The sequence below is a fragment of the Nymphalis io genome, chromosome 10 (genome assembly GCF_905147045.1).
Source record: "Nymphalis io chromosome 10, ilAglIoxx1.1, whole genome shotgun sequence".
NCBI classification, from domain to species: domain Eukaryota; kingdom Metazoa; phylum Arthropoda; class Insecta; order Lepidoptera; family Nymphalidae; genus Nymphalis; species Nymphalis io.
The window spans coordinates 3,062,877-3,077,980 of record NC_065897.1 but is presented as its reverse complement, the minus strand read 5'-3'; the positions used below and the strand labels follow the sequence as shown (position 1 = coordinate 3,077,980).

Genomic DNA, 15,104 nt, shown 5'->3' with positions numbered 1-15,104 from the left:
GTACGATAATCGGAAGCGCTCGTCGCAATGGCTGAACCCCGGGGAGCCAGCCAAATCCTGCCCTAAACGAAAATTGACCCAGAAAAAGTTACTTGTGAGTGTTTGGTGGACTAGCACCGGTGTCGTTCACTACAGCTTCCTAAAATCTGGCCGATTACGACAGATATCTTTTGTCAGCAACTGCAAACTATGAAGAAAGAACTAGCTGCTAAACAACCGACATTGGTCAATCGCCCTAGGCCACTGCTGCTTCACGACAATGCAAGACCACACACTGAACAACAAACAACCACTAAGTTAGATGAGCTACAATTAGAATTTCTGCGACATCCACCGTAGTCCCCGGACCTTGCTCCAACAGATTACCATTTTTTCCGGAATTTGGACAACTTCTTACAAGGAAAACTCAACTCCGATGCGGCAGTCCAAACCGCCTTCAAAGAGTTTATTGATTCTCGTCCCCATGGCTTTTTTAGTAAAGGGATCAATGACCTATGAGATGGCAAAAGTGCATAGATAACACGGTGCATACTTTGATTAATTAAATATTTTTTACAAAAAAAATATTGACTTTATATTCCTCCCGTACAAAACGCCAATTTCATATATAAGAACCTAATAATTGATATAAATATTTGTACACCCCACCGCTTTATTCAAACTTAAGTCTTATACCTGACGAAACTTAACTTGACTTAACTTTAACTTAAGTCTTGACGAGCCGGTTGGCGTGGTTGGTAGAGCACTTGCCTTTCACGCCGAAGGTTGTGGGTTCGATTCCCACCCAGGACAGACATTTGTGTGCATGAACATGTCTGTTTGTCCTTAGTCTGGGTGTAATTATCTATATAAGTATGTATTTACAAAAAGAAAAGTACTATATGTAGTATATCAGTTGTCTGGTTTCCATAGCACTGCTTTGTACAAGCTTAATTTGGGATCAGATGGCCGTGTGTGAAAAATGTCCCAGGATATTATTATTATTATTATTATTATACCCAAAGGTTATCTGGAAGACATCACTATATTAGCGATAAGGAAATACAAATACTTTATGTACGTATCTTTAAAGTTGTAGATATTATCGGTGAACATAAAAAAAATTATTTGAGTCCCAAGTTACTCACGAGAATTGATGTGTATACATGTGAGCTCATGTACCGATCGCACGCGTTAACGTGTTTACAATAACAAATATTACGCCGACGTCATCTGACGCTCGAAATCTTACCCTGACGTCATCTGACGCTCGAGATCTCAGTTAGCCTCTACCGTGTACTGAGCACTAAGATGTATACACATCAAAACTTAAGTACGTTAAAAATCGGCTAAAATCTTGCGAGTCGCATTGATCATTTTATCTAATAGCAAAGTAAAAACAAATGAAACTCAATATACAGTTCCGGAACCAAATTTTTTAATTATATAAACTGTTATATATTACGTACTAGCGTAATGACAAGTTAATAAATTATACAGTATTTACTTAAGAAAGTTTATTTTTTAATAACACACATTATTTAAAGATTTTATTTATTTGAAACACTGTTATTTTCATTTATATAATCTACCTAAGTATAAATTATATTCACAAATGACAATTATTAATAATATCGAATATAATTAGAATGTTTTTATTTTATTATTAGTAGATAGGGGAGTGAGTACCAATCTACTTATTTATATAGCAAAACAATTGGGACCGCAAAATATATAATATTATTGCTATAGCTTAACATGGCTCATGTTAAGCTATAGATATGATAACTTAATAATATAAATTAAGTTTTAAAGAATAAATATATTTATCAAGCTGGTTGACTGCAGATACGGCCCAAGCATTCTTGGTATAATAGACTTTTGTAAAATTATTTAAAGAATTTGTAAGATCCTGAAAAAAGGACTATTGATCCTCAGTAGCTTCTTGCTTCTGTACGACAATCGTCTGGACGATAAGTGAGTACTTAAGCTTTAGCACAATAAGGCTATGTGAGCCTGGTACATGTACCAGCCGTATCAATCCCTGCACGAGTTTCAAGTAGGTAAAGAAAATTGAATTGTATTATTACACTCATGTATAATTTCGAAGTAAGCAGCGATTTAAGTACAGAAGCATTTTTTCATCTAAGTCGACGGCTTATGTTTCAAACTGGAAAACCTGAAGTAATGCTGCACGAACTGATAACATTACTGATATCGGCACCAACTTTACTAACAATGAACATGTAATTTCTGCGGTAATTTCAGATACATGGTAAGCTTGCTTTTGGATAAGCAGCACCTGAGAAAAATAGCGAGCAAGCTTCTTTAACGTTGAAGCAGTTAGTTATATTCTTTTTTACTCAAATAGGGATACATACATACACATACTACATTAGCGCACTAAGCAGTATAATCTAGAACTTGCTTCATTTCGGTGACCTGATTATCCTAAAGAAATACACAATGTTTTTGTTTCTAATTTAAAATGTAAACAATACAAAAAAAAAATTGTAAATAAATCATTAAAATTAAAAAATATATATACTAAGGTACGTCATAGTCTATTTTGTTTCGTTTAATAAGATCTAATAGAAAAAACGCCTTAGAATTATATTACATACTTAAGCTAACACTGAAAAGTCAACTTTCGAACTAGTATCCGGCAGCTACTGTCAGCGCGTCCGCTTGTCGAGTGAGTGAGGACGCAGACGGCGGCGCGCCAGGCACAGCGCGGCGGCAAGCGCAGCTAACAGCAGCGCCGCTGCCGCCGACCCTACCGCTACGCCACGCAGCCGGGCGTACTCCGGCACGTGCAGGGCAGCACCGCCCTGCGCATTCGCGCATTGCACGCGAGCCCAGTAGCTGGCACCTTCCTCCACTTCGCTTACTGTAAACGATTATAAAATAATTTAAGCGGTTATTTGAAATGGACACTAGCGGTTCTATCATTATATTTAAAAAAAAAAACAGAATGAATATACAAGTGTCACAAAAGCAGTCAGCCTTATGGATGTTATCACCCTAGTTATCTATTATTATAGTATGACTGCTTAAACGTAAATTTATTAATTAATGGGTGCGTGGTTACGATAAGAAAAGAACAAATATCTACAAATATTCAGATAACTGACCGAGAACATAATCCTGTAGCGTGCTAACAGTGGCGAGGAGACGATGCACGGGTTCGCCAGCATCGTACCAGCGCAGCGTACAACGCGCGCTTTCACTAGGCTCACGACTCCAACGCACGAGGACACCTTCCTCGATGAGACGTACATTTACGGCCAGCTCACCCGGACCTCCTTCGCCAGCCACTGCCCCACTGGTTCCAATAAATACGCCCGTACTCGTCGCGCTTTCTGTCACCGCCACGGCAAACATGGTTTCACTTTCATCCTCCCGTAGTTCTGGATCTATATGAAGAGATAATGTATCATTTTTAATTATGATTTCACGATTATGAAACTCGCCTATTAAAGCGGCTAGCTAAATATACGCCATTCATTTTACCTAGCGTTCGTACGAAAATCGGCTTGCTAAAAAGCCCGTCGCCGATATAGTCCTGTGACAGAACACGGAGCTCGTAATCGGTTGCGGATCGCAGCCCCACCAGCGTAGCGTCGGTGACGCCGCGGGACAGGATCTTCATAGTTCGCCACTCGCTTTCTGAACGCTCGCGGTACCATACATTATACTCCACATCGACACCGTTGTGACCTGCGTATAATAAATGACTTTGCAAATTAAATTTCTTAAATAAATAACGAATTAGATTAATTATACACTTCGAGGAAGATAACTGTCACAAAAAAACTGAGACAGTAAAGAAGCCCCAAATATAAAAATATAACACGATAAGACAATTACGCAAATAGTATCGTGGTGTGTTTTTGAAATTGAGTGAGAGTACAGGTACGAGGAACTTAGTTACCAAGGCTGGTAACTGGTTGGCTCATTGGTTAGTAAGGAATGGTTAACATTTCTTACGGCTTCAATGTCTATGGACGGTGACCACTTACCTTGAGCGGCCCATTTGCCAATCCGCGTACCGATTGGTATAGAAAAAAACATTTTTTGTCTTCTCTTCTATTGCAAAGACAAATATTTTTTTTTATTTGCCAAATACAATTAATTGAAATCGTCACTTTTTAAATTCGAAAGGCAATCTGTGAGAATAATTGGGCCAATTATTATTATCGCCTTTAAAATAATTGTAACTATAAGAGCCTACTTGAATAAAATAAATTGAAATTTTATATTAAATTTACTGCCCGTTTGTTACATCATCATGACTAAACCACTTTAGCAAGGGTAATGAAATTTTACATGAAGGTACCCATACACACAGGTATATAAATTGTTAGGAACAAATAACATGGATAGAGATGCAGGCTCCACCTTGTAGCTCCACCTATACAATTATTAGGATGTTAATTTGACTAAAATTTTATTTATTTCATATTAAGAATTATTTTACTGTAAATTATTTTAATTTTATATAATGTTCCAAGACAGAAATGCGATAAATAAATCGGATGATTGACATCATCTGCAAAAAAACACAGAAGGTAATACAAACCAGGCACCCAAGAGAGATGAATAGATTCAAAGGAAGCCCGAGCGGTGAGATTGTAAGGAGCGCGAGGCGGCACGTTCTCAATGAGCAGCTCAGTCTCCACGGTGAGCTCGTCCGCCTCATTGCTCACCGTACATATGTACACACCACGATCCTCTTCTTGCACGTCATTAATAGTAAGATTTCCTTCCATTAATGAGTATCGTCCTTCAGGTAGTTCACTGCCATCTTTCTGAAATATTATAAATAAAAACGTGATAATAACTTTGCTCAAAACTATTCGTTTAACAACAATAAAATATCTTAACGATCGAGACCTTTGCCCAACGGATGGATGGCAATGCATAATAAGGCTCTGTAGCTACAGTGCAAGGCAGATTCACCGTAGCACCGAGTCTTACGAGATACAAGGGCTGCGGACGCGCTGCTAGAGCCGGAGGCCGTTGCACGCGCACACGAACGCCAGCCGACGAACCCTCGGAACCCAATGAGTTGTACGGCGTACACGAATATAGCCCTTCGTGAGATTCGTCAACCTGTGCGACGAAAAACACTATATTTTAAAAACAATTAATCTTGATACTTGTAGTTAATAATGCATCTATATAACTCACGCGATTAAAAAGAAGACTTCCATTTCTGCTATAAAAAACGTCGAGTACATTGTAAGGGTCAAATAAAAATCCATCCTTTTCCCAGCGCAGATTCGTCAAAGGGGGATTAGCGCTGAAGTGGCAGTCAAGACTAGCTGATTTTCCATATGGTAGAAACCTTTCCTTTGGTGAGTAAACAATTTTTGCTTTATCTGTAAACAATATTATTGAATGAATATGATACGTACATATTGAAACAAATTTGTACTTATTAGAGACAATTGAATAAACCAACTAACACTGAACGTCCAAAAATCCACTAGCACTCTGCATTTGACCATCAGGCGCACTGATACGACATTCGTACTCGCCCAGGTCGGTGCTGATCGTATGCCGCAAAATTAAGCTGCCATTAATCGCTAACTCCGAACGCAACGCCAGCTCTGGCAAAGCCTCAATAGGCATTCCCTCACGATACCACTGCACAACCCATTCAGGACTCTTGGGAAGGCATTCAAGCTCAGCACGCTTTCCTTCGAGAACCGTTACATTCATTGGCGGTGTAACGATTAAATTACCACCTGTAAAAAAATGATATTTATTTTTTAAACTGTGTATAGTTCGTAAAGATGTGGGCATTAAAAATCGCATACCGTCGACATCTAAGTAATAGAACGTCCCATTGTTGCGCGCGGGTGGAGTGCGATTAGGGAAGGTGACGCGGCAATGGTAAAGGCCGGCGTCGGTCTCGCGCACCGCGCTCACGTTGACGGAGCCACCGCCGAGCCCGTGCCCGCCCACGCGCCGCACTCGTCCTCCCCACCGGTCTGCCACTTGCGGCTCTCCTTCGCCGCTGTACCAAGAGAAGATAGTTTCGCCCTAAGGGCAAATATTTGTTCAGGTATCAGTATTAGACAGAGAATCGCCATTGGTTCAATATGTATTTAAACTGACAGTATAACGTGTCCTGATAATAATTTTTTACCTATAAATACAACAAAATAAATTTAACAACAAAATTGATTACGTTATTTCATTTGAAATTTAAAGCTCATATTTTACAAGCTTTATTTGTCCTCATAACAAGCTTTATTTATCCTGTATAAAACTATTACCGGGGGCCCTTATCAACGCAATAAATCTTAAAACAATGATTGTTAGAATTTTTGTCTGTTTATCTGTTTGTTTCTGCGTTTGTGCACGTTAATCTTAGAAACGTCTTAACGGATTTGGGTGCGGTTTTCACTAATGTATTGTGGCTAACTTCGCTTAAAATTTAGAGTTGGTTTCATTTCAATCGGTTTATAAATAATAAAGTTATGTTGATTTAAAGAATCACGTCGAACATTTATTCGATACCATTGCTATAAAATGACTGTTCTTCCAATGTAAGTTGAACTCTATAGATCTATATGATCAATCATATTAAATAGGGTCACGCTTATGCTGGTATATGTCGGTTAACTCGCCCATGCGTATATAAAAGATATGGCTATCTTTTAAGGTTGAAACTTTTTGTATGGTAATCAAATTTGTTCTAAATTAATGGATTACTTGCAAACTCTTTTTATAAAATATTAATTCTTATGAAAGATCTCGAGATAAGACCATAGACAGTTTTTAGTACTTTTTATAGTTTTAACTTATTATTAAAACGGGGTATTGAGTAAGTTGTTTGAAAATACTCATACATACGTATTTATTTTCGGTTTGCAAATAAGTTTGCAAGTTAAGGTTTATAGGTTAGGTATCTACCTGTTTCGTTTCGTTGCCGCATATATATTTTTTCATGGTATTGTCATGTTGAAGTAAAGCCTTAAACATATATACAAATAAAAATTAAAAATTGTTAAAAATAGTACAAGTCGTGACCACGTGCATTCCCCCTTTGAATCGCAATTCCGATTCTCCGGGCGAAAAATGAACCAGTTAGTCGGTTAGCTGATAATAATTACTTATTATTTGTTACGTTTTAGTTTTAAAAACACTCAATTTCCTGTGAAAGTATCGTTTGCAATCAAAATAAGTCGAGCACAGGGAAAGACATTCAAGTGTGTCATAATAGATATAAGGGAATGATGTTTTTCTCATGTGTATGATTCTAATTATATATTTCCCTATTTATCTACTACTGTATCTAAATAAAAATGTTGTATATACTGAAATATTATAAGTCTGCTCTTAGAGATTTTTTTAAGTTATACTCAGGTGAAACCGCGGGCACTGTAGTATATAAATAAAACCGGTGCGCATTATATCATGTGTAGTATTCATGAATAACGACATTTTAATTAATAATATGGTATTCAACATGAGAGTTTCAATTCTCGTTCGGTGGGTTTTGTACAGATGCTTACAAAAGCATATTCAGCAGGTATACCTGATTTTGATTATACACAAAATATACCTGCTGTATATATACCTGAATTTAGTAAACAGAAGGGGCAAATGAGTAACCTGATGTTGAGTTTTCATCACCGCCCATTTGCGATGAAATAAATATTAACCATTCCCTACATCGCCACTGCGCCACTGACCTTGGGAACTAAGATTAACATCTTGTCTCTGGTATCTATAGTTACACTGGCTTACTCACCCTTTAAACCGAAACACAACAACACTAAGTATTGCTGTTTAGCGGCAGGATATCTTATGAGTGGGTGGTGCCTACCTACCTACCAAGTTGTACTTGTTATTATTGTAATCAAGCGCAATACCGTTTTATCTACCTAATATGTATTATATGTAAAAATTAAACTCAATATCAAAAAGTGTCACTACATCCAATTTACTCGAAATAAAACACTCAAGCCAAAAATATTTCATAGATTCTATCCAGATTGAACAATTTAAAAACATACGTGATCTTTGAATTATACTACACTCCAAACTACGATATGATGTGCAAATCTCGAATATGTTTCAAAAAGAATCAAATAATTGGAATTTTTCATAGGCTTCAGCACTATAAGATGATCTCCCTAAGCTCCAGTGGAAAATAACTGACATGCTTATGTTGTATAAAATAATGAATGGAACATTTGATTGTAGCGACTTGCTTCAACAAATTAATCTTAATGTACCTTCTCGCTTACCTCGTAGAAACGTTTTCAACCACTTTTATATTTCTACATCCAATTCAAATCTTGGACTTGCTATGCTGCTTTGTCAAGGATCTGCAGTACACTGTCTTATATAAATGTACCTCAGAATTATCCAAGTTTAAAAAATATCTCAAAAAATTGTTTCTCAATACATAGTTCTATTTAATGTTTTTTTATTATTATTTTCGTTATTTTAATTTTTATTTTTGATTACTATTTAAATACATTTTATATTTTGTTTTGTAATATGAACTCAACTCTTATTTGCACAGCATAGTCTTCATTTAATCATTGTTAACTTTCTTGTACTTCCTGTTTTTATTTATTGAGTACCACTATATAACATTTCTGTGTCACTTGTGGTAGCCTTTAATTGAAGGAGCACACGTATTGTAAGACATTATTCCACGATGTAATTAATGTACTCGTAAGTGTGTATCCTTTGTTGGAGATCGTTAATAAATAAATAAATATTTACGAAAAAAACGAGCGAACGAATCTCCAGAGTATTAAGTAATGAGATTGAAGAATAAAAAGACTGTTGATAATTAGTAATAAATCTTTGATTAAAAATTTGCGTATTTGAATCCATCGATCCATCGATAACTATGTTTACCATCTTTATACAAAACTACGCCTAAACGTTGCTGGCGCTGAAGGCACGCCACGCGAATCCAAGCGTAGTGTTTTAAGAGTTAGAAATTCGTCTCTAAGAATAACTAATTGAATAAGCTCTATTGCACTTATTCAAAATTAAAAATTTACTCAATGTAAAAGTGGTACTCTATTAAGTAGGTGAGGTTTTGGCTTGGACAGCTGGGAATTTTTATGCTTATTTAATAAGATGTAATTTGGTAAGCGTCGCTTTGCTCACTTTATACCTAGTAGTAGGTCATTTAAATTACTTCGTTTCCTGTCACTTCCCGCTGCCACAAGCGCATTCGCTCGCCTAACAAGACACTAATCTTCACCTTAAACTCAAATTATATACAAACGGATTGAGCGTGAATAATGTAACTTCATTACGCATTATGCCCAGTAAAGTTTACAATTAACAGAAGCGAAGATGAAATCCACAACGAAAGGAAATTTCAATATAACGCTGGCGACATTCTCAACACGTAGAAGACTTGCTAATGAAGTCAGAAATAATGGAGGCAGTCATGTGGGGCGCATAACTGCGCAAGAGACGATTGACGAGGGTCTCATCGAGTACCTATCTCAGCAGCTCGACCTGTGGTCAGCAGCGCTCAAGTAGATAATTGCGCCCGCCCGCACCTCTCCGCCGACAACCGCCCGCGCCGCCCGTGCGGCCCGCACCGCGCGCACCGCCCGCGCTAGTCGCCTGGGAGCCGTGAACTACGTAATCACCTAATGCGAAGCGATGAGCGTCGCATGCAGGCGGCATCTCCTAAGGCTAGGCGATCAACAATCAACTCCTACACGCGTGTTCTTTTAAACATGTTTTTACACTTATGATAATTTGGGTCAGTTCATGTCAAATCACTTTTAATGTTAGGAAATCATACAAATTGTACGAAACATAGCCTAGATACTAATTTATATTGTATACGCGACAATAACAAGACAACTTCTTACGTCTCTGACATATTTTTATAGAGATTTCTGGTTTTAGATATTTTTTAGATTCTAACCTAATAATTTCAACAAGACTACGGAAACAATGCGCAACATGTCTCAGTAATTAATTACAAGGAAAAAATATCGCAATTAATAAAGTTTTTTTATGCGTTTTGATAACTGTACTAGAAATTGTCATTCCAACAAATTTGGATTAAAAAGTAGTAAATTATTTATGGTTTCGGCTTTGTAATATTTGATTAGATTAGACAGAACGCCACAATGCTACGTGTGAGTAGGGACTATGCCGAATAACTGTCATAATTAACACTTAACTAGTGAATTGTTAAAGACGAAAGTCATATAGTGACGATAATTACTAATAATATAGTTAACCTTTTTTCTGTTCTATGTATCACAGATCCAATTTTTAAAAACTAAATATACAAATTATAACTATTCAACGAAATGGTATTTCAAATGCTAACAGCATATTTAACTGAATTAAAATTAAGTACATATAAGTAATGTAAGTACTTGTATATACTTTTTTATATTAACAGGTGGGATAATTACGTAAGTAATTTTATTAGGTTAATTAAAATCTTAAAATTATAAAATCGCCCGATACTTTATCTCGTGCAGTATGTACCTACTAACATGGGTATTACATGACAATAGCAAGCGGAACCGGGTGTGGTCACGCAGCACGCTCTTGACCATTCATTTGCAAGGACTTTTTATATATATATTTATATAAAATATAAAGAACTCAATCTTCGTTCGGTTCGTTACCAATTGGAGGGAAAGCTTTCGCCCGACTGTAAAGATTTACAAAGTGTTACATACTCTTATATATATTTATGTATTCTAAAACCTTGATTTAAATATTATTTAGTGGTATTTGAAAAACACAATGATGTTCGTAGTTTATTATAATAAAAACTACTTAGATTTATATTTTTTGCCTAATTGAATTTTTCTCCTAATTGAAACTCTTCTTTTTGATTTCATTCAAAGAAATTCATTTAAATATTCAAAGAAATTCATATAAAAACATAATATATAATTACAGGAATTACGCTGGCTCAATCACCCTTCAAACTGGAACAAAACTAAGTAATGTTTGGCGATAGAATATGTGATGGGTGGATGGTACCTGCCTACATAGGCTTGCACAAATCCCTACCACCACCCAGTGAACAATTCGGTCTGTCTGCGAGCACCTATCAAAGGTAAATTCGAAACACCGCAAAACACGATCGTGAAATGTTAGTGATATGCGAAATTGACTTTAATAATTATAACATTCAAAGGATATTCGCATCAAAATTGCGTATCAAGATACGAAGTGAGTTATAACAGAATAGAACTGTTTTACTCAATTCGCCTATATGTATATGTTAATGTTACACGATAATGCCAATTGTAAATCGATTATGATGTTTTTATTATTTCTATACTATTTCCACGATGATCACATGTATTTCGAAGAATAACAGAAAATAAGAAGTTATTGTAGAATTTTTATGTTACTACAAAATCCATTGACAGAATGTTTTTTTTTCTAATGTAATGTTACTTTATATATTTTTCTGTTTAGACATTACGGTATACATTCTTGGTTGCTTAATTGCGTAGTTATAATTACAGTCTACGTCTGCTTCTATTTGTGTTTTAGTAATATGCGGAGGCTACATTGGTTTTTGTATATTCTAAATGTGTTAGATATTTATTTATGATAATTCTACGTCCTTCTCAATAATAAACAATAAAATTCACCTGTAAATGTCACCCAAAGCAAGGCACGGCATCTATTGTAATACGATTAAAAAGTAATTGACTGGGCGTTGTGAACATAGCAATAAATTACATTACAGCGTTATAAGCCACCAACGCTAATTATTAAAAATATTTATATTTTTTTTAGTTTAAGCATATATTCATTGTTGTTCAAAAAAGAACAAATTGACAACATTTGTCATTCATATAATATACTATTCCTTATAATTATTTCAAAATTCTATCGAAAGATGAGACCTGCAATAATAACCACATTGCGGTCGCGAAGATAGAGACCTTCGTCTATTTATGCTGCTCCATTATGACTAGTGAATAACAATAACGATTGTCTGATGCGGCCTGCGCTACATACCGACACTATTACGAATGTGCGGATAGTTCTATGGCCATAACCTGAGCCATAAATTATAAATGCACAATTTATAAAATGTTTCGTACGTTAACATGTTAAATAAAATTATTATTAAATATTCTAAATTTAAAAAACAAATTCGATATATAATGAAAAAGAGCGAGGTAAGAGAATACTTAAATAAATCTATGTAAAAGTTATACATTTATGGTTTTATTTATTCGTAATATAAATATATATTTTTTAAAACTGCATATTTTTTACGAGAAGCATCTAATCTAGCCGTGTCCAGATTTATATCGGACGTGTCACTCGAGCTGCTAATCACAGGATAATCTGCTGGCTTGTATTACCTACTACGAACGATGATCTAAGGGTATCTAATGTGTGACACCTGCGTACAACATGATCATTAGTTTCATAGCGATAATAAAAATGGTCATATTTACTCATGATTACACAAGATGCATCACCACTTAAGTCGCTTCCGACTTTAAGTCTTAAAATAGAAAATATTTGGTATTATCTTTACAAGACATAATAACTTAAATGGTCGACATAAGGTATCCTATTACGTTATTAACTAATCATACGTTATGTATTTAAATTAAAAAGCATATTTCATGATGACAAAATTTGAGCTCTAACATTTGAAGTAAATAATAATAATAATATACCCGTCCCCGCTTCGCACGAGGAGAATTAGAGTACATATTAGTACATAAAACGTTTAAAAAAAGAACAAATATAAAAAAAAAAAAATGAATGGCGATCATTTGGAAACCACCATACTTAGAATCTATATCAAATAAATAGTTATCAACATCAAAAGTACCCATTCGCAAACGTTCAGCTCTATCCTAATTTAAAATTCAGGTGCCCGATTTGACAAACAAATAGTTGAAGTTAAATAAAAACCTATAAAAAGATGCGTTCGCACCGAAGATTTTCTTAACAATTACGTTGACAGTTACATTGAATTTCATAAAAATATGCAACATTAAAATGAATAAAGTACTATTTGTTTATACGTATGTTGTACATAGTACGTTTATATGTTTACAGAGTAAAAAAATCGTTGTACGAAGTATTTTCAGGCAAGAGTAGCTCCATTTATTAAAGTCCATCAAATTAAATTAATGAACTAATCATTTCACACGTTTTTAATTTTAACTTCTTAATCAGGAACGGTAGTTTAGTCATTAAGAAACGTATTCAAAAAGAACTAGGGATAATGGTGCTTGGCGTGCAATAAAATGAAGGTACTACCACAAAGTAAATGAAAAAGTAAAGTAAAACATTTTGTATATTTTTAAATAAATCATACTAAAGAGAATTATCAAATCTAAGCAAAAACTACGAACCCGATTGCTATGGCGCATTCATATTAGACAGATAGCTCTTGCCACTTTTTTTATGTTATAGGTCGGGCAACCTGATGGTAAATGGTCACCACTGCCCATAGACATTGGCAATGTAAAAAATATTAACCATTTTTGAGATATAGCATATTATGACACATAACTCTTGCCACTTACATCTTTATCCCATTGTAGATGATATGGTATTTCGTTGCCGAATGGAAAATCGAGATGACAATTCATCACAGCATAACCACCCACACTCGCGCGTAGGCGCTCCGTCTCGAGCGGTAGCAGCGAGCCGTACACAAAATGCAGCAGCGTCGTCAGCGCTACGAACCGCAAAGTCCACGCTCGTAGCCAGAGCTCACCCATGCTCGCTGCACTGTATAGAACTTCGCGCAGGACAATACGTTTACGACTGAACGGGAGCGTCGCGCGCGCCCAATTGACCGAAGCTAGGAGCGGCCTATTAGACTTAACCTCAGCAGATTACTGCTCGAGTAATCTAATGAGTTTTCCGCACCTCTGTGGCTGTCGCGTGAACAAAGCGATGCGCTACCGGCAGGGAGACCATAGACGTCCGCCTTCAAATCCAGCAACCAACTTCTCTTTTTAATTATTTTTCTAACTAACTGTGCCGAGTTTTTTAGTTTTATTTTCGTTTGACATTAGTATTTATTATAGGCAACATAAAATTAGCCATGAAAAACATTTCCCTTATATCTATTCCGACATACTTGAAAGTCTTTCCCTGTGCTTTATTTATTGTGACTGCAAACGATATCTACACAGGGTATTGTGTCCTTTTAAAACTAAAACGTATTTTTTAATAAGTACTTATTATCATCTAACCGACTAACTGGTTCATTTTTGCCCAGATAATAGGGAATTGATGATAGGCCGAGATGGCCTAGTGACTAGAACGCGTGAATCTTAACCGATGATATTGGGTTCAAACCAGGGCAAGCACCGCTGAATTTTCATGTGTTAATTTGTGATTATAATTCATCTCGTGCCTGACGGTGAAGGAAAACATCGTGAGGAAACCTGCATGTGTCTCATTTCATTGAAATTATGTCACATATGTATTCTACCAACCCGCATTGAGCAGCGTGGTGGAATAAGCTCTAAACCTTCTCCTCAAAAAGGGAGAGGAGGCCTTAGCCCAGCAGTGGGACATTAACAGGCTGTTACTGTAAGGCTTTACTTCACTTGTGAAACTAACCAACTACGTATAAATATAACAAAACCATGAAAAAAAATATATGCGGCAACGAAACGAAATACCTACCTAACCTATAAACTTATTTATGTATGAGTATTTTCAAGTAACTTACTTAACTACTTGTCAAAATAATGTCAAACTATAAAAAAGTACAAAAATGTCTATGGTTTTATCTCGATATCTTTCATAAGAATTAATGACATGTTTATAAAAATGACTGCAAATAATCCAATATTATAGTACAAGTTCGATTACGATACAAAAGGTCATATTAAGTCAACCTTAACAGATAGACATATATCTACACGCGGGCACCTTTAAACGACGATGTCAAGCTTAACCTGAACCCTGTCTAATATGATTGATCATATAGATCTGAGCTCAACTTACATTAGAAATATCTAAATCTCTGAAACTTTTCATTTTTTAACTTTATTTTGATTCTTTCAATCATTATCATTTAACAGACTATTATTATCTTTATACTTAATCTATCATTATATTTTTTAAACTATAGGTAGCTA

The 15,104-nt window shown here is 35.6% G+C and overlaps 1 protein-coding gene across 1 annotated transcript; it reads right to left on the bottom strand.

Moving 5' to 3' along the window:
* Positions 1-1,534: 1,534 nt before the first annotated feature.
* LOC126771253 (protein borderless) lies at positions 1,535-13,839 on the bottom strand. Its single transcript, XM_050491040.1, has 9 exons — positions 13,530-13,839; positions 5,805-6,030; positions 5,451-5,732; positions 5,173-5,363; positions 4,876-5,094; positions 4,562-4,790; positions 3,493-3,699; positions 3,114-3,395; positions 1,535-2,869 (listed from the first exon to the last, which is right to left on the bottom strand). The coding sequence occupies exons 1-9, from the start codon at positions 13,725-13,727 to the stop codon at positions 2,655-2,657; spliced, it is 2,049 nt and encodes a 682-aa protein (XP_050346997.1). The 5' UTR covers positions 13,728-13,839; the 3' UTR covers positions 1,535-2,654.
* Between the last annotated feature and the right edge of the window lie 1,265 nt (positions 13,840-15,104).

What these genes read in the sequence shown, in the direction of transcription:
- LOC126771253 (XM_050491040.1), bottom strand. Translation starts at nt 13,727, where the DNA reads ATGGGTGAGCTCTGGCTACGAGCGTGGACTTTGCGGTTCGTAGCGCTG. An exon ending in TCATCTCTCTTGGGTGCCTG is followed by an intron (nt 3,700 to 4,561) that starts GTTTGTATTACC and finishes TATTATACGCAG; the next exon opens with GTCACAACGGTGTCGATGTG. An exon ending in GATTTTCGTACGAACGCTAG is followed by an intron (nt 3,396 to 3,492) that starts GTAAAATGAATG and finishes CTCTTCATATAG; the next exon opens with ATCCAGAACTACGGGAGGAT.